At 36.6% G+C, this 21,349-nt stretch overlaps 1 protein-coding gene across 1 annotated transcript; it reads left to right on the forward strand.

The window, feature by feature from the left end:
* Positions 1-12,621: 12,621 nt before the first annotated feature.
* LOC149155010 (galactolipase DONGLE, chloroplastic-like) lies at positions 12,622-14,297 on the forward strand. The gene is made up of 2 exons (XM_089444288.1): positions 12,622-13,417; positions 13,606-14,297. The coding sequence occupies exons 1-2, from the start codon at positions 12,622-12,624 to the stop codon at positions 14,295-14,297; spliced, it is 1,488 nt and encodes a 495-aa protein (XP_089300414.1).
* The last annotated feature ends 7,052 nt before the right edge of the window (positions 14,298-21,349 follow it).

Here is a 21,349-nt window from a genome sequence, read left to right on the forward strand (position 1 = left end):
GTAAAATTTCTGAAGAATCTACTAGTAATTCTGCACAATCTACTGATAATGAAGAAAATGAGAGGAAAAGACATGAGTTTTTTCATATTAGAGTTATTTCCAAGCATCAAAAGATTGATACTTTGTTTGATAGTGGCTCACAAATAAACTTAATTTCTGAAGCAATTGTAAAGAAGCTATGATCACTAACCACACCTCACAAGAAGCCATATCCATTGGGTTGGGTATGTGATAAAGCAAAGCTACAAGTGACTAGACAATGTAAACTTAGGTTTTCTTTTGGGTCAGCATTTGTAGATGAGATTGAGTTAGATATTGTTCCCTTGGATATATGTGGAATTGTTTTAGGAAGTCCTTACTTGTATGATAGAAAAGCCATTTTCTATAGAGTTGAAAACAAGTATCAACTCGTTAAAGATGGAATCGAATATATTATAAGAGCTCATAAACTCAAGAATAATTATACTCTCATAAACTCAGGGCAGATGAAAAGAATTGTAAATTCAAGCAAACAATTTTTACTGATGGTTGTAAAGGAAAAGAAACCTGATAAAACCAATGTATTTGAAGGTTGTAATGCTAAACAGCAAGCTAATTTAGAAAAAGTTGTTTCGGAATATGATATGCTATTTCAAGAACCTAAAGGTCTGCCACCCAAAAAGGAAATAGTACATGATATTAATTTGCAGCAAGATGCTCCATTGCCTAACATCGGAATGTACAGGTTGTCCGCTTTAGAGAATGCAGAAATCAAGAAGCAGGTACAGGAGCTGCTCGAGAAAGGGTTCATAAGACCTAGCACATCACCATGTGGGTCTCCAATTGTGTTGATGAGAAAGAAAGATGGATCATGGAGAATGTGCATTGATTACCGAGCATTGAATAGGACAACGATAAAAAATCGTTATCCCCTTCCTCGCATAGATGATATATTAGATCAGTTGAAAGAAGTTGTTTACTTTTCCAAGTTGGACTTGCATAGTGGTTACCATCAGGTCAGAGCTGCAGAGCAAGATGCATGGAATACTGCTTTCAAAACAAAGCAGGGATTGTATGAGTGGTTAGTTATGCATTTTGGCTTAACTAATGCTCCTGCTACTTTCATGAGAGTAATGAATGATGTACTCAGGCCTTTTATTGATGATTTTGTCATTGTATATCTAGATGACATTCTTATATTTAGTAAAACATGGGAAGAACATTTGAAGCATGTAAAGCAGACTCTAGATGTTTTGAAAAGAGAAAATCTTTATGTTAAGCTATCAAAATGTGAATTTGGCAAAACATCTTTGAATTATTTGGGTCATATTGTAGGGGGTGGTGAATTGAAGATAGATCCCTCTAAGGTTGCAGTCATTGTAAACTGGCCTAAACCCAAATCTGCTACAGAAGTTAGAAGCTTCCTAGGAGCAACACAGTATTGGAGAAAGTTTATTGCTAACTTTTCCTTGATTGCAGCTCCCTTACATGATTTAACAGGATTGAACAAGGTGTTTCAGTGGGGAGGCGAGCAGCAAAAATCCTTCGACACCTTAAAAGAAAAGATTAGTACAGCACCAGTACTAGCACTACCCGATCTTCAAAAACCCTTTGAGATTGAAACGGATGTCAGTGACTATGCCATGGGAGCAGTGTTGATGCAGCATGGTAAACCCATATGTTATCATTCTGAGACATTTAATTCTGTAGTAGTTAATTATCCCACATATGATAAAGAATTGTATGCATTAGTACAGAGTGTGAAAAAGTGGAAACATTATTTAATGGGAAAAGAGACAGTTATACATACTGATCATCAACCACTTCAATATTTACACTCACAAACTAAGTTGCAGCAATCAAGACACTATAGGTGGATGGGTTTTCTACAACAGTTTCATCTTGTCATCAGATATAAAAAGGGCATACACAATAAAGTTGCAGATATGTTGTCCAGACCAATCATAAATGCATCTACTATACTTAAGCATAATTTAGTATTGCATGAAAGCTACATTGAACAGTATGCTCAAGATATAGATTTCAAAGATGTATATGCAACTTTAAGTCATGGCAAACAAGTAGAAGAATTGGATTATCATGTTAAGGACCAACTCTTGTATCATTTGGGAAAGTTATGCATTCCTCAAACTGAAAGAGTAAAGATAATTCGAGAAGCACACACTTCTCTAATATCAGGTCACTTTGGTGTAAGTAAAACAGTTGCACAGCTACAAAGATTTTGTTATTGGCCAAAAACGAATGAGACAGTTTCTAGATATGTAAGAGGGTGTACCATGTGTGCTAAAAGCAAGCCCAGCAATAGAAAACTAGGCTTGTACACTCCAGTACCAGTCCCTTCTCATCCTTGGGGAAGTGTTTCCATGGAATTTGTTGGGGGACTGCCTAAATCTAGAAAAGGTCATGACTATTTATATGTTATTGTGGATAGGTTCAGCAAAATCTGTATTTTAATACCTTGTAACAAACATATTACAGCTGAACAAACAACAAAGTTGTTCTTTCAACATGTATGGGTTCATTTTGGATTACCTACTTCCATTGTATCTGATCGAGATTCCCGATTTGTTGGCAAATTTTGGTCTAATCTGTGGCAATTGATGGACACCAGATTGAAGAAGAGCACAGCCTTTCATCCACAAACAGATGGCCAAACAAAGGTGGTCAACAGGACAATGATCCAGTTTCTCAAAGGGTATTGCAGCAAGCACCCCAAGATTTGGAATGAACATTTGTGTTATGTGCAACATGCTTACAATCAAGCTAAACATTATTCTACACAGAGATCTCCTTTTGAGACCTGTTTTGGTTTCACACCAAGGTCTCCCTTGGATTTTGTCTTTGGTAAAGACATAGCAGTTGATGGACACAGTGATGTGGACAAGGCAACCAAGTTCATTGAACAAATCCAAGAGATTCACCAGGCAGTACAAGAACAGAAGGAAAAGAGCCAAGCCAAGTACAAGGCAAGGCATGATAAGCATTAGATTGAGCATAGTTTCCAAGTTGGTGATCAAGTCTGGCTGTATATTAGCAAAGACAAAATGCAAGGTGAAGGTAAGAAGCTGAAGCCAATAAGGTATGGACCTTTCAGTATACTTGATAAAATTGGTGAGAATGTTTTTCGCCTTGATTTGTCAGCTTACATGCACATCTATTCAGTAGTTAATGCAAAAAGCTTGATACTGTTTGAACCTTCATTGATTAAAGATCCCGAAGAGCAGAGCCAGTTGCCTTCTGTTGATGATCTGTTGCCTGAATATCTCAATGAATTGCAGGAAGATACAGTTCTGGACAAGAAGGTGAGAACTACGCATAGAGGGGATGTTGAGTACCTTAGGATTGGACTCAAAGGTTCAAAACCAAGTAGTGCAAGATGGATAGAAATTGGGCAAGCGAGGAATCTATATCCTCATTTGATTAATGCTTAAAAACCAACTTTTGGTGGTCCAAAAGCTTTTTCAGTGGGAAGGCGTGATCCAAAATGGATCCTAGAACACTCTCTAACTTTTCATGAACTCTCTAAAAATCATGCCAAAGATTCAAAGTCTTATAAAGATCAAGCTATCGGAAGGAATCCTCAGACAATTGCAATGGCGATTAGCACGGATCAACGAGGGCCGTCAATCTAATGCACAGAGTGGCGAACCATGGTAATGCGCGCTGACCCCCACTAGCAAATGCAGGGATAATTTTAAGCAATGGAGGTACTTTCTGATATGCGATTAGCAAGTCGCTAATCGCATATCGCATGGAAAACCTCTCAGTGAAGAGAAGCCCTGAGCACCTAGACCCGAATAATTATAAAATGCGGAAAATATTGTTTCGGTTCCATCGGATCGAAATTCCACAAAACTGGCAGAATACCAGAGGGGCTTTGAGCGATAAGCGGTTTCGACCGAGTTCCGCCCGATGCCACATATCGATCACCACGCGTCCCGACGGGGAGAGAGAGAAACCGCTCACATCGAATGGGTAAACATCATGTTACTTAGCCGCCCAATATGAACGATGACCGTCGGATCTGGGGCCCCCAGATCAACGACGGAGGCGCATTCCGATGGATGATCGAATTTGACAAGGTTATAAAGCAAGATCACATAGGATTTGAAGTCTGATATGGACGATGCATTGGCAGAAGGTCGTGTTTTGCAGGCATTCTTGGAGTTAACGGAAAAACAGTCGTTTCAAATATGTCCAAGAGAACTGACACTCATCCATTATGAAATAGGTGGCCACCTCCCTGAGAGGCATTATACAATGACCAATTACGCAGGACAGAGGGATTAAAATGGATAGAGGCAGGGGAACCGGAAAACTGGGAAGCAGAAATGAACAGTCAGGAAGCAAATTGGCTTAAAAGCCACAAACTGACAGAGAGAGAGGCAAGCCAAGAGAGTAGTAGGCAGTAATCTGAAACCAAAGAGAAGAAGTCGAGCTGACCTACAGAAGCAAAGGCAGCATCGAGCCAAAGTTAAGACAGAGACAGAGAGAGTCAGAGAGTCTCTGTACTCCAGAGAAGGCTTAAGAAGTTTAAGCGAACTCCTTTGTAATTCCTGTCATGTATGAGTCTCAGATTGGGCTCATATTACTGTGACCAATAGAGGTCAATAGTTCAGTGAGGAGAGTCTGTGTACTCCAGAGACTTGGGGAATCCAAGTACAGTCTTATTGATTTGTATCTGTTGAGTGAGACTCAAATTGAGCTCACTGTTGTAAAAACTCTGCTTTCAAAACATAGTATAGAGACCACCGCTGAAGTCTGGACCGGGAGATGTAGCCCAAGAGTATTGGGTGAACTCCTTATTAAACTTGTTGTGTTTATATGTTTGCCTGTTATGTTTACTTTAACTGCTTCATTGCCTGTGTATTTCGCAATCTTATCGATCCGTTGCATAAAATAACATAGGCACATCCATGCACATGAGTCTGTAATACCTTATTAATTGTCCTAGATCAATATCAGATCAGTGGCACCGGGCTCCACGTCAATGATCAACATCCCTTTGTCATTCCCCTTGTCAGGGTCTAACTCAGATTCGGGACAAGCGTCTGACTCAAAATCCTTCATCTTGACCACCAGTGACTGCTTGCCCCGACACTCATTTGTTTTGTGAGTGGAGCTTTCATGGAACTCACACCACTTTCCCATGTCCTTCTTGGTCTTCGTGGTGTTGTTCTTTTCTTGCGGCTTCAGCGGGTTATCCTGGGTCTCCCCGCCTTGACTTTGCCCTATTCTCTGTGGTTTGGGGGCGCTTTTCCCTTGCTTCAGATTCGTAGATCCAAAGTATAGCTTTTTATGTTTAAACTTCTGCTCAATTTTGATAGTGTATCAGTACGTCGTGCCGAGCGAGGAGATGTCGAGGAACTTCATCTCATCCTGGATGTACCTGTGTAGGCAGTTGCAGTACTTGAGTACCAAATGTTTCTTAGAATCCTTGACACCCAACTTCGTGCAAAGGGTATGAAAAGGATTAGTAAACTCTGGCACATCTTGGTCCCTTCCTTTCCGCAACATGGTCCACTTGATGTATTTATCCTCATAGCTCCCAACAAGGTAGTACTGCTCCTTGATGGTGTCCCGGAACGAATTCCAAGTGGGTGCGGACAAAAATAGTGAGGGTGTAATTTTGTCCTTCTTCTCACAGTAGGTTTCCAACTAATCCTTGACGTGAGGGACGGCTTTGAGAAGTGAAAAAGTAATCTTTTCTCGGCTGGAATAATCATGAACAGAAAAATACCCTTCTAGCAGATTTAACCATTTATCTACAGCGTCTGCATCTATCTAACCTTCAAATATGCGGATGTCAAAGTTAACTTGTACCTTAAAAAGTGTGGCACTCCCAGAGTAGCTGCTAGAAGGAGATGTGTCACCCTTGGGTAGCCTCTGATGGATTTGGGAAAAGTTGTCCATCATTGCGTTCCTCTATCGCTCGAGGGATTATTCAAGCAAGATTTTAAAAGGATCTCTTGCCCCCTCGTCTTTCTTCTCTTCCGCCATGGGAGGTCGTCGGGATTTACGAGGATGGTCTTGCAAAGGTTCAACCTATTCGAACCCTAACTCCTTATATCCCAACCTCGTTGGGGACATGCAAAGAAAAATAGAGAAAGAGGAGACTGCTCTAATACCACTGATCCAAAATTAAACAAGAACACAACAAATTACAGATATAACCATAAATACAGAGATGCAGCAAAAATAACACTTCATTTCATTAATATCAAATACTGAAATATGCTTACAAACACAATGGAAATAAGACTAGCTCGGGCAATGGTAGCTTATCTCTAAGAAGAGATGTGGCGGCTACATGCCTCTGAATAGTGTTACAATAAGGCTCGAAGGCCTATTTATTATTGAGAAATAACAAAAAAACCTGAACAGCCAAAAACCTAATTCTAGGAGATGAAGCGTCAAAACTATAGGCCTCATTTAGGTAAATTGGTACATCAACTTCCCAAGGTCGTAACTTTGGCATACAATCTATGTTTGATGTGCACAATACCTCGTTAGAAAGATCTATCCGAAGAATACAAATTTTTAGTTGCCAACATTAATAAAATCTCATGTTGGCCCTGGTTTTCCCAAAAACATCGTTTAAGGCCTCAAAACGACTCCGAAAGTTTAGGACCTGAAAAACTACCAAAAATAATAAAATTGTGATATAATTAAGGAAACCGAAAAATTGAAAGAGACTATGGTGGGGGTTGAAGTGGAATAGATGGGTGGCCACCAACATCCACCTGAATCATTTCTAGAATTATATGTGCACTGGGTTAGGTTAATTGGGATAATTTGGGCTCTTTCTTTTGTGCCTGTGGGCATTGTTCTGCTCGAGTCTGGGGATTTTAGTGTTAAGTTTATTGGTAAGCTCCTTAGTCAATTGAGAGTGGTTTTATTGCTTGTAGTTCATTCTTTGTGGTTTGTTATAGCAATTTAATCATTTTTCACATCCAAATTCTATTACAACTGTTTCTAGTTCAGTTTGGGAGGTAAAAAGGTTGTGTGGTTCTCATTTTGGGTTATCTATCTGATTTGCGATGAGATGGATAATATCCTGGGTTTTGGACCTCTTATCTGGTATGTGGGTAACAACCTTATTTTATTTAGGTCTAGTCTAGAAGGGTTCCTTTTTCGTTCTTCGCCTAGTTTCATTAGTCGTGGTATGTCCAGTCGTTGTCATGTGTATCTATTGGTTGTAGTGCTCATGCCTCTGAGACAAAGGATGGGCAGTTGGAGGGGAGGTGCTAGTAACATTGGGCACAAAAGGGTTCACCCTTTTTCTCATGATATTGTGGCCTATGCTTTTTTTTTGTCCCCTTGGAAGTGAGGAGGGAGATATTAGTCCCTGAGAACAAAGAAGTAGGGGACCATCCTTATTTTGCAAACTCAGAATTAGTGGGTGAGGATGTTAAATGGTTACCAGCTCCTGGAAAATTTCGGAGAAGGAAGTTGCAGTTCCTAAGTTATTTGGCCCTCAATCAATAGATGATGACTCTGTTGTGCCTCATCTTCAAAGATAAACAAGTTGAAAATTACAATATGTTCTCTTCCCTAGAGGAAATTAAACGAATGCTTCGTAATATGAGATTTTGTTTGGATAATGTTTATTCTCGTTTGCCAAAGGTGAAGGGCTTCTTTATTAGTGATTCTGCTTCTGTAGATCTTACTGATCCTCCAACCGATGACAATGTTTAAACCACTACTTTCATTTCTTCATGCCATTAGTAGTATGGTGGTTTCAACTCTTTTTGACAGTGTCACTTGTTTCTTTAACTTCTGGGTGGCACTTTGAATGATGGTTTTGATTCCTTTTACAACAGGCATGTTCTGGGTGACTCTTGTGGGTGTTTGTTTTGGTGCCTTTGATCTACGGTGTGGTGAACTGGTTATTGGCTCTATGTTTTTGGGTGGTTGTTGGAGTTTTGTTTCGGTGCAATTCTCTCATGCTCGGTGGACTGTTACTTGGTTCTTTGGTTTTGGGTTGCCATTGAGGCATTTCAGTGTTTCTTGGTTATGGTGGAGCATCATGATCATTCTTTATATGCTTCTTCCATACGATGCCAATGGATCATCGAATGTCTATGGTTTTAGCTCTTTACCTGTTGATGTTCTCCTTTATGTCGATGGGGATTTTGATGCATGTATTTGGTTGACTTATGGGACTTTGGTATTGAATTGCATATCTTTGTATTTCAATGATTTTGTATGGATAAAGCCTATTATGTATTTCCAAACTTCTAAGCGTATGTTGTTTTCTTTGGTGATAAAATTGAGACACCAAAAACTAGCCTAAAATCACAGTTTTAATATAAAACTAGAATGGTTTTTGTTCATGTGAATTAAGAGTTTTAGGTAATTAGAATTTATATAAAATTCACCACACCAATATTACTTATCCAATCTTCAATATTTTTAAAATGATATATAAAATACTCATATTTTTGAAACTAAAACACTTATTCTCATAAGTTAATTCTTAATAAATTGGTTGCTTTAACATTACCTAAATTCTTTGCTTTGAATAAAGTGTTCAAGTGAAACGTCAAACATTCAACTCATTATCACAATTTCTCCCTGCACTATGCAATAGCATCCCAAAAAATTTAAAGACCTTCGTAGTGTGCAATGTGCTTCACTAAATAAAATATTATTCAACACTTATTTATGTTATGCATATTTACCGTCGTATATGAGATTGGATACACACTCAAATGAGACTAAGCATCTCACTTTGGCAAGCCTAATTAATCCAAATGTGGCTTTAAGTATCACTTTCATTCCTTAGCTACATTGTGGGCTACCATACCTACTTTCATTCCTTACCTAAGTTGATGGTGGGCTATGATAGCCACATTCCTCACCGGGAACATGCACTTAGAAAGAAATTGATTTTTTGAATTCATATATAGAATCATATTCAGATTGCAAAAGGAAAAAGCGAATCTCTTGATCGATATTTTTCAATGATATGATTCTATAGATCTATAATTGATATTTTAGAACATCCCAATCCAAATGTTTATCAAACCTTCATACTCCTATTGATGCTTGTGAAATTAAGTGAACATCTCTCGAAGCACCTGATGTTAAACCAAGTAATGTTAATTGGTCCTCTCTCCAAGAACTCTCGACTCTCAAGAAATAACCATTCAAGAGAGATTTTGGGAGGCTAACTTAATGATTTCTCAGGGTATAATTATTTATCTTTAAGAGTATTTATGGTTATTTAGCATATGATTTTGATAACAAATTATATGTAAAAATATTATATTTATATATATATAATTATTATTATTATCATTATAATTGATTTGAGAATATTTTGGAATTTAATAAGTTTTGAAATTTGATTGAGTTTAAAGGCTTATTTTATAGCTCAGTATGATGTGTAACCTGTTTATCTATCATCAAAGTTAAAATTTTGTTCATATAAAAAAATAATAATAATAAATAAATAAATAATTAAATGACTATATAAAACATTTAAATAATATCTACTCATAAAAAATAAAAGTGAAAAAAATAAATCTATCTTTACTTTTGTTAAATCTATATTGATAATTAAATTAATTCTTTCTACTTATTTTTATTCATCTCAATCTAAAATATTTAAAAAAACAAAACAAAACAAAAACCCAATAAATTATAACCAAATATCATTAATAAACTACTCATTATCGTCCAATCTCAGAATAAACAAATTAACAAAACTGAAACCCAATAAATTATAACCAAATATCATTAATAAACTACTCATTATCGTCCAATCTCAGAATAAACAAATTAACAAAACTGAAACCCAATAAATTATAACCAAATATCATTAATAAACTACTCATTATCGTCCAATCTCAGAATAAACAAATTAACAAAACTGACTCTTTCGATGACGAGATTCATGTTTTCCCGATACTTTGAGATATTGATGAATTATTGGAATCATTTAAATAATATAACGCGGTTAGGGCGTCTATTTATAATGGCCCGCTATGACTCTTTTTGTGATAGATTACAGTTCGTTACAGGATTTCAAATCTAGGCTGTAGCTTTCTTGAGCAATTTTGAAAGAAAAAAATATTCTTAAGAAATCTACGTTAACAAACGAGTTTGCCACAATGATCAAAATATTGTGTGTTGGATTGTAGGTCGCCTCAGCGGCAAAGTGCAAATAAAATACCAATAACACATAAAATAGAATACGCTATAAAATACTCTTGCTGTAAAGAATGACAATATTGAATTATATTAATAAATTCTAACAATTTCATTAAGTGAGAGCGTAAAGAATGACACTATTGAATTATATTAATAAATTCTAACAATTTCATTAAGTGAGAGTGTTAATGTAGTAAGAGTAAAGCTTTGTTGTAAAGCTATAAAATACTCTTGCCGTAAAGAATGACAATATTGAAATATATTAATAAATTCTAACAATTTCCTTAAGTGAGAGTGTAAAGAATGACAATATTGAATTATTTTAATAAATTCTAACAATTTCGTTAAGTGAGTGTGTTAATGTAGTAAGAGTAAAGCTTTGTTGTAAAGTGAGTAATGTTGATTTTAGTGGATGATGTTAGTTAAGGTTTTCATAAAAGGGTTAAATTTATGAGGCAGATGATGTTGATTAAAGATTATTAATAAATTTTATGTATATATAGAAAATAGTTTTTAGTAGGAATTTTCTATTAAAATTATAATTTTAAAAGAGATTGTGATTTTGTATTGATTAAAATGTATTTTTAAATGCATAAATATATTCAATACCTAAAAAAATCACAAAACATTTTTATGTTATTTTGGAAATATTTGACAAATGGAAAAAAATCAAATCATCTATTAATTAGATTATGCTTAAAACATTATGGACAAGACAAAACAAAAACATCTGATTATTAAAGTGCATCTTTAAAAAATAAATTATTTATATAATAAACATATTTTATTATCATTGTTTTTATAAATTTAATAGAAATTTTGGAACTTATTAAAATTATAACGTAAAATTACTTTAAAATAATTAATTAAAGTTGCGACGAACTGCAGAGGGCAACCCGACCCGGCGGTGTGGGCACCTCTGCCCGGTGATGCGCTGCACGACACGACACAGACGTGGGCAGCCCTGAACGAAGAAGGTGGGCATCGCTGAACGAAGGGTGACTTAACCGGGTGAGGTGGGCGACCCCACACAAGCAAGCCGAACTGTTGAAAATTGGGAAGCTTTGTCAAGGTGAAATTTGGGGTTCTTCCGCAAAGGTTGTACTTGTAAATAAAGTTTTAAAACACTGAATTATTATTATTGGACAGACTCTAATCTAGGAGTTGGCCCTCCCATTAAAATAAATTAGTTTAATTGTGCATATTTATGATGATGATAATGATATGAATATTGTTTTAGTTGTGTAATGATGAATTCTTAGTAGAAGTAAAGAAAAATAACTAAGTGTTGAATGTTAGGCGTAGCCCGTACTCATAAGTATTAGTGAAAAAAAAATGGATAGTAAAGCTGCACCTACCTATGTGCGGTTGAAAGACCACCACCAAGATAGGGGTGTGACAATTTTCTGCCTTAGAGACTCGGGTAGAACACATAGACTATCCTATGCACAAGCGAGCTGCATTCTTTGCTGCTCCTCCCGCGTTTCACCCCAACCCCCCTAATGTGTATTCCTGATAAATGTTTTTTTCTCCTCTTGTATCGGCAATAACCAATGACCTGTTGTCTTGGCTTCTTTTCAGGCTTCATACTATTCAAAGCAAGGCCCGCCCGAGCTCTTAAGCCTACAACAAAGCCTTGTAAAGTAGTAGTAATGTATTTTGATGTTGTGGTGATAATGTATTTTGTTGAATTTGATTCCATGATAATATAATGAAATTTCTTTGACACTGGAAAAAAAAATATAATAAACTTACATAAAATAAAATAAATTATAAATTATTATAATGGTGTTAAACTTGATTATTAAATAACCTTAGATCCTAAAAAGCAGGTAATTGTTTTAAACATTATTTTTAAAACTCAAATAACCTATCATTAACGTTTAACGTTGTCTTAAAACTCAAACAATCTATCATTAACGTTTATTTATACGTCTTTATATGAAATTACTGCAGATGTAGGTCTATATTTATTTTTGACGCTAAAACTGGATGCTGTTGAAACTAGCTCAACTAGTTCATAATGTGAAGATTTTGAACCACTCTGAGAAATAGAGTTCCCACACTGAGCTTCTTAACCTAAGAGACCCAGATTGAAAACATTATTAAATCTGGATGTCAGGCTAGTTTTTTATATGTGTATGTGTCTGGAACGATCAGTACCATTGCTGTAACAATGTTTGCCAAATCATCTCTGGTTGGCATGAGAATCACATCCAGATATGGTGGGGAAAGAAATCCAGCGACGTCCAAATTGTAGCCGAGAATCGAGTGTATCAGTCTCCTAATTCTATAGCAAAAGTTAGCGGGGGTCAAGAAACTCTGTTGGCAATGACTGTAGCGGAGTCAATACAACGCTTCTCTCGTGGGAGTGATATATGCATTTGGTTTCCAATTTAACACATCGCTGCGCTGTGCCTGCAAACATTTTGTATCTTGTGGGGATTTTTGAGAGACTCCACTATGGTTGTGAAGTCTAGCATTAACCACCCAGTTCTCTTTCCAGATTCTTGCCCCACACTTGGGGTTTTCAAGAAAAGCTTCAAGTGTAGAACTTCAGTCAAGAAACTATGCCCTGCAAGAATACTTGCAGCTGCGGCTACTGCAGCGCCTCCCTTAAAGATTCCTCTAGGCAGCACAACCAGACGAGAAGATGTTACAGATCGGACGGCCGAATTGGCGAGCAATCATCAGAAGATCAAGAATGGTGATGATGTGGCGTTAGCAGACATGTGGGAAGAAATACAAGGCTCCCACCATTGGAATGGTCTGTTGGAGCCAATGCATCCATTTCTGCTATCCGAGATTATCAGGTACGGAGTATTTGTGCGAGCTTGTTATGAAGCTTTCGATTTGGAGCCGGGGTCTAGGTATCATGGGCGCTGCAAATTTACTCGGAAGAATCTGCTGAATCAGTTGGGAATGGAGAATTGTGGTTATCAAGTTACCAAATACATTTACGCCACACCAGATATAAATGTCCCTGGTTTCTTGAAAAAAAAGTGGGAAGCTGGAAATGGATCTAACTGGATTGGCTACGTTGCAGTTTCAGACGATGAAAGGGAGATCAAGCGGCTTGGACGCAGAGACATTGTGGTGGCATTCAGAGGCACTGCTACATGTGGGGAATGGCTTGCCAATTTAACTGATATATTGACCCCTGCGCGGTTAAATCCATTGAATCCGCGCGAGGATGTGAAGGTGGAGATGGGATTTCTAGGGCTCTATATTTGTCAAGAATCCGCGGGTAAGTTTAATAATCTTGAACTTATGTCGATCTCAGATTCTGAAATATTTTTGGAATTTAAGATTTTATATCTGTAAAAATTTCCCTAGTAAGCTTAATAATCTTGAACTTATATCAATTCCCTATAGGCCTAATAATCTTGTCAATTGCAGGTTCTGAAATATTTTCGGAATTTGATGATCAAAAGAGAGGTGAATTATTCAAAAGCGCAAGAGAGCAGCTATTGACTGAGATTGCAAGACTGGTAAAAAAATACAAAGGAGAGGAGCTCAGCATAACCATAACTGGACACAGCATGGGCAGTGCTCTGGCTATGTTATGTGCTTACGATATAGCCGAGCTTGAACTAAACCGTTCCGATTATGAATCTTGTTCAAGAATACCAATCACAGTATATTCATTTGGAGGCCCCAGAGTGGGAAATGCGGCCTTCAAAGATCGGTGCGAGGAGCTTGGTCTGAGGATTCTGCGAGTCGTGAATGTTCACGACGTTGTGACGAAGATACCAGGTGTAATCTTCAATGAGAATTTTCGTCTCCGGGACATCGTGAAGGGCTCTGAGAATTTTCCATGGAATTATTCTCATGTGGGTGTGGAGCTCCAACTGGATCACAAGTTATACAGTCAGTTCTTCAAACCCAAAGCTCAACATGACCTCTCCTGCATTCACGATCTGGCAACGTATTTGCAGCTTTTGACATGCCGAAGCATTCATGAACGCCATTCATGCAGTCTCCACTTGTCAGAATCCTGCCATGATTCGTTCATAAAGCACCTGCGCAGTTTTGTTGAAAAGCATGTAGTATTTGATGGTGTCCATCTTATTTTGGGTTTAATTCTTTATTCCGGCTTCCTTGCTGGTACTAATTACCACTTTGATTCTGGTTTATAAATTCTTTTCTTGGCCTCAAAACCAAGATTCAAGAAAGTTACAGGGCAGATTCAAGAAATCTCTTTATAGAATGATGAAATATCTAAGAATATCATCATTTTTAATTATCTCACAGATTAATTTAATATTTATTACTTCAAATATAATATTAATATCATATATTTTACCAAGTTTTGCAAAATAAAAACTCGAAAGGAGCCACACAAGCCATAAAAAGCCCCGCTCTGGTATTTCTCTAACCTGAGTTATATCAAGAGACCCGACCCAAGAGGAGCAGCAGCCACTATATACGCCAAACCCCATAAAGTTGCCATCATTTTTCTTTGCAGAGAATTTGACGTTAAGAGAGGGGCTCTATATGAGTTGTGCCTCCATCGTAAGTCCATGTTTCTTTGTGGAGCCACCACGAGATCTGCTCACTTTGAATTTGGTTTGGAGAGTTGGCACCATAAATACCATTGAATGTCTTCTACGGAGAAACCCTACTCGTGCCAAGGTTTCTTTGTAGTTCTGAGAGCGGCCATGGTAAGTGAGATCCACTCACGCCAAAGTTTTAATACCTTCGTTACGGTTTTAGTGAGTTGAAAATTGGGGAGAAGCCACCTAAACAACACTGAGGAAGAGTTGTTACATAAGTCAATCATGGCTTAATTTTTTAATTGAACTAATTGTAATGAACTCCAACCAACTTATCTTTGTATTCATTTTATTAAATATATTATTTTAACAAGTTCATTTTACTAAATATATTATTTTAAGAATTTCAAAAATTATATTATTGAAAATTAAACTTAATTTAGCTGTAGCCTAATGACACATCATTTTTGCCGAAAAATAATGAAAATTTTGGCGATTAGTTGTCAAATTTCAAGATATTTTGAGTACTCCGCGAGTTTTTGATGGTGTCGAAACCATTTCCACCATCAAAAACACAATTCAAGCATTCCTACTGTTAGATTTTTTGAAAAAAAGAAGGCCAAATTTTGGCAACTTTTTATAGTCTGAACGAAATTCGCACCTCACTAGACAACATCCTTAATTTAATTGAGAAATGCTTTTCAAATTAACATCAGACCATAAATTAAAAAACTATAACAATATTTATTATATAGTTAGAATAGATAATAAAAAAATGTATATATATATATATAATTTATGTATTTTAGTAGAATTTAGCAATCAAATTGTTTCTTGAGGCAAATCCTTTGTCCCACAAATAAGGGGGTCTTATACAACAATTTGGTGTTTAGCTTTAACATGACCTTAAAAATAAATTATTATTATTATATAGCTTTTAAATTGCACCAAATGTGGTGAAATCTAATCAACTTTCCTTTAAACACCAAGTCCACGCACTATAACACCATTTATTTGGTAAGTCTCTCTTCTTCTTTTTTAAGGCTATGTTATGGGAGTACCCACAGGGAGTAACACACCCAACCCTCTAATGTGATATCAAGGTAGTGGGGTGTAATTAGACCCGACCTTCAAGATACATTATGAAGTTGGAGTTATCTAAAAATCTTCTTTCTTCCATCACCTCAAATCACAATTTCAATACCACCATCATCTTTTGCTCGTCGAGAGTTTCCTAACATTATAAATTTTATCTCAATCTAAGTGTAGGCACAAAGTTATGCCCTTTTGAAGTTTAACCCTTTAAAGGGGCCACACCATTATCTGTAAAATCACGTGGCGTCATGTGGAAACTCATGGTTATGTGTCTTCCTTGCATGGGATAGGCCCAAGAGATTGTTGTGCTCGCTATATTGAGTCCTCACCATATCGACAATTTCATAACCCATGCTTTTCCAAACCCTTCAATGCTCCAATATGTCGATATGGCGATACGGTCGATATGGACAATATGGTCGGTATGCTAATATGGTCAATATCAAGATATCATCAAATTCCCATAACATCACTATTCACAAATTCCAAAAATAATGATATTTTGGTATGCCAGCTTGGCATGCCACAACACAGCGATCTTTCCCAATCACAACTCACCACATGGTGGTAGTTCTCATGTCTGACATGTGGTAAAGCTTATGTGCATATCAAGATATTGAAAAAGTCCAAGATGTGTTCCTCCTAAATATTTTGATATGGCAACTCGACATGCCATGTTAATCATGGGTAGCCAATCACCACATGACATGTGGAAAACACTAACATTTCCCCTGTTAGCCACTCATACTTAATCCATTAAAATTTCAAGTATGTTATTTCCAGGTGACATGTGTCATACACGTGAGGCTGGCACGCCATCCTTTATGATGTCATCACCACATCAGTGCTCTATCAATTCCATTATCATCTCCCACTTGTCGACGAAGTGGTTTCGGGGGGCTTCCCTGGTGGTTTTACAATTTCTTACTGAGGGGCACGGACCCAATCTGCTTTTGACATGCACATCAGGTGGTTTACCACCTGATATTCATTTTGGACCCCCTTCCCCTATTCTATATCGAGCTAGTAGGGGGGGATGAAATAGTTCAAGGTAGTTGATCTCACACGCCACCCATAGATGAGTGCACTCTTTAATGTGTTTGTTATTAGAAATGACACTATCAACTAACGATCCATTCCCCATAGCCCTGCCATTTCGACCCTTTCCATAATGATACGTTACGAAAACCTCAAAGGCTCGATATGTCGATAGCCCTCTTCTGACTAGGACTCAATCCTTTCTCTTGTCTCGCCATGTGACCGAGGCTTAGGATATAGTTAGCCAAACCCCAAATTTCCCCAACACTTCACTAAAGCAAAGGGGAATTCCATCCCAAAATTCCAAAGAATTTATGTGCTAAGGGGCTTAGTCCCCAAATTTCCTTAGGCTAGTTGAATTTATTATTTAGACTTCTACTAACTTAAGAGTTCTATGGTGAACTCTTCCATATTGTTTATTAGATGCTCTAAGAAGGCTCTAGATTCCTAAATCTATCATTTCTCATCAAAGCTTCCAGTTTTAGTTATGGATCCCATCCTTAAAACGACCTTTCAATCCTCTCAACAAGCACAGAGATCCCCTGGCTTGTCCAGGGTAACCTAGGCTTACTAATCCCAAACTCATAGAACATAGGGAATTAACCAAAACTTAGCAATAATCAAGACTCCAAACCTATTAGTTTTGCCCCTTTGAATCATACCATACATCATATGGATTTATAATTGAGCTCAAGGACGCATATAATCATTACATAGTTAGCATAGTCAAGGCTGACCTCTTAGATCATGAACATACGACACATGACATTCTCATTTAACATAGATGAAAGGCTTCCATTCTGAATAGCATTCGTATTTATTAAGGAATGTTTCTCAACGGTCATGTGAGCCTTGCTAGCTACTCAACACATTGATCATGCATAAACATTGTGACAACACCACAATTCTCATCCTACTGAGGCACACATACACAATTAATCTAGCATATTACTTAAAAAGGAAACATTGAACAACATTTTCATTTCATATACAATATAAAAAAAATACACTTACATGTTCTTATTAAAATTGTTAGAAACTAAAGAAGGATTTCCACTCTCCACCAAACCATAGGCATAGCTATACTGCAAATTTCTTGCAGTTGACCACACCCAAGCCAGATCTAATGTTTGAAGGATGCTTTACTCAAGGTTTTTACACCAGGGATTCAATTTAGGGTATAGAGAATGAAGGCCAATCTCCTTCACTGACTAGGAAATAGGGATTCCACCTCTCAAGCATTGAGTCTAAGCTAAATCCATAGTAAAATATGGCCAATGAGGCCCTGCAAAACATAGAGGGAGACACCTTCACCACTCCCTACAGTTCCCTCAACAATCCTCCCTATTTCTAGTGCTTCACATGCACAAACGCAATCAAATGTATTGATTTCTTCTTGATCTGCCTAACTCAGGCAAAAGGTGCTCTCACTGGTTTCCTCATCTATCGCAATTCAAGCTTTGACATTGAAGTATCGTGTCTAAACATAGATTTACAAGGTTATAGGTTCACAATGGATCTGGGATTACATAGTTCAGGTCTCTATCTTCAATATGTTACCATAATCCTTTTCCAACTTCTTAAACTAACTCAACAATCGTCTTTTCTTTCTCCCCATGAGTGTCAATTTACACCTGAGGGGTCTAGGGTCTCCTTCCCAAGCTACAGATTCAACTAGGAAATTGTTGCAAAGTACGTGACCCATGCTTTTGCATCTCCCGTATCTCCTCCCCATTCTCACATAACTACTTTGAACAGATGGCAGCTCAACAAGAACATCATGGGGTCAAAACATTAAATTCAGGTAATATTGGAAAACTTACCAATATACCTTATAGGATTCCTAAGCAAGCTATCATTCTAAACATTATAATCCATATAGACATGTCCTCCTTTAGCTTTAGTAGTTTAATAATTAAATCAAAATAAATATTTACATCAAATAGTCTTGGCAATATAGCCATGTTGGCTCTCCAACATTATCATCATTTAATTACATCACAAAATTTGGGGATTAGAAAAAGGGATATTACATTCCCCTTCCCCTTAAGGGAACATTGTCTGCATCCTCTCAGGTGTTATCTTTACTAGCATTTTAGTATTTCAAGTGTTGTTTTTTTCATTGCAACAGTCTATGGACCACTAACTTTCATCTATACCAACATCTTTGCTCCTTTGTATCAACACCATTTTTCATATTCTTTGCCTTTATTTTCTTATCACTTCCAAACCTACAATTTCTATTTGGTATCTACAACAACAAGCCAACATAAACTATGTGTTATGACCATTTCCATTTATAGTCATTAAATATTATCCACAAGAAATCTTAATTTCCACAAAGCAATATGCATGTCAAGAATTGAAATTTCAACTTAATACTTCATTAGTCTTCCACAAGTAACAACTTAGCTCACTACTTGCAATCAAAAATACCAATTCATACTCTCAATCTGGTGAGTGTGTGATAGGTCTCCCCTTCAGGGAAGCTACTTGCCACTTTTTTGTCCAGGCAATCCCCTTCCTTGGGTGATTTACCTGATCGAGGTTTTTTTGCATAGGAATATTGAAAAGACAAGTGGAGTCTTAAAGCCAAGGCATTTTGTTGGCTTTCTCCCATTTCATTCTCCGGGAAATTATTGTCCTCGAGTGATCTTCCTAACCAATATTCTCTCATCTTGGGGTCCAATATCACTTTAGCAGCCTTGTTCCTCAACCTTTTGCTACTCAACTTTTATCTACCCTTCCTATGTAATTCCTCTCTTCACATGTATTACAACATTCAGTCTACATGATATATATCTATAAAACTTTCAATTGGGACTTTTCTTTATTTTCCAACTTGCTTCATACAAGTCAGTCTCACAAAATGAGACTTTTCTCATAGCATTGCGATATTTGTGGGTGGTGATATTTAAGCTTTCATTGGGGCTTATATCCCATGCCATATTCAATAACATTTTACCTACAATTATGCATTTTCACTCACAACAATCTATTAGTTGTCTTGTACATATAAAACTTTTAATACAATTTTATGACATCTAATAACACTGACTTCAAAGTCATCGCGCATTTAACCATTTAATCATTTCAGTTGCATCACATTTCCATTGAAAGGGAACCATCTTTGCATTACATATTTAAATCATTTGCATTATGCTCAATCATTCAGAGTATTCCATATAACAATCAAACTTTTCATGTCCACGGTTCAAATTAGCTTGAGGCCAAGAGTTACATATTCTCTCTCTCTCCACTTTGCTATTCATCTCATAATTCATTAGCAATCAATTTTCCCACTTTGCTTTCCATGGGAATGAGGGATTTACACTGCTCAATTCAACAATCATTAATTCTTTAAAAACATCAATCATCATTCTCTCCATGACACTTAGTCACTGTAAAGCTTTTCCTACATAAGTATGTATACATTGAGTGCATCAGATACACACACACACACATATATTAAGAAATAATAATCATATATAATTTAACAACATCATTATCGTATTCCATTGCATATTATGTGATAGGCATGCATTACTTGTTGTAAGTTTTTTTTTAACTTGCAAATGCATTTCTCACTTATTTGACCGTTGTTCATCATGATAACTTGGTTTCAAGGAATTCCTACCTAATTACTTCAAATTACTAATTGTTGCATCCTAATTGATTTCCGAGCTTACATGTTTGTCAATACCATTTATTCTCATCTGATACCTTCTCAAGGAGTCCACTTGCTTCCTTCTTTAGCCTTTCCTCCTATTGTCAATATCCCCAAGGTCATTTATATGAATAGAGACATTTATTTTGCCTCAAATCTCATTAATGTTAATTTCTAAGAGTAATCTTGCACCTTTTCCTACTTAACAATCTCATTCACATATCAATTTTTAATCAAATAAGCTAAATGTATACACTCTTAACCTTTCTAGTTTAGAAACCAATGTCATTTTACTCATTCATTCATTTTCAATATTTTTTCAACAATCAATCAAGCACTCTTAAGATGGGGCCATTTCATGATTCGATGTATAGCCTAGTCAAGTCTACTTTGACTAATCTTTAAAGATTCAAAATTGTGTCAAAATATTCCCTCTGTGTTTATTTAGCAAGGGCGCTTATCTCATCAACATATGCACAAAATTTCTTTAAGGTCTATGATAACCTCAAAACCCAAAAGTGTTTTGAATAGGTCCAACAGAACCCTCCCCTTACACTAATGTACGTATAGATTTATACATTATATAAACATAATTAATTATAGTTAAGCTCATATCTATACCATGGGATTTCCTTCAACTATTAAATCATCTTAGAGAGCTTCTTGTCATTGCTCCCTCATTCCTCTTCACCATCGTTGGTGGGTGACTCAACTTTCTCAAATTATTTAGGTGTCCTCTTATAATTAGATACACCTGTCAATTCCTTGCATGCTTTCATTGTGTTAGTTTGATTTTCCACTATTGCATAAACTTTAGGCTCATTCATAGTTATTTCATCCATTGTGGTAGTCTCTTGGACATCCAAAATTTTCCTGCCATTATGCTTCTTATTTA

Source organism: Pinus tabuliformis, chromosome 9, assembly GCF_031772625.1.
Source record: "Pinus tabuliformis cultivar Carrire ecotype Pingquan chromosome 9, CPIR1, whole genome shotgun sequence".
NCBI classification, from domain to species: Eukaryota; Viridiplantae; Streptophyta; class Pinopsida; order Pinales; family Pinaceae; genus Pinus; species Pinus tabuliformis.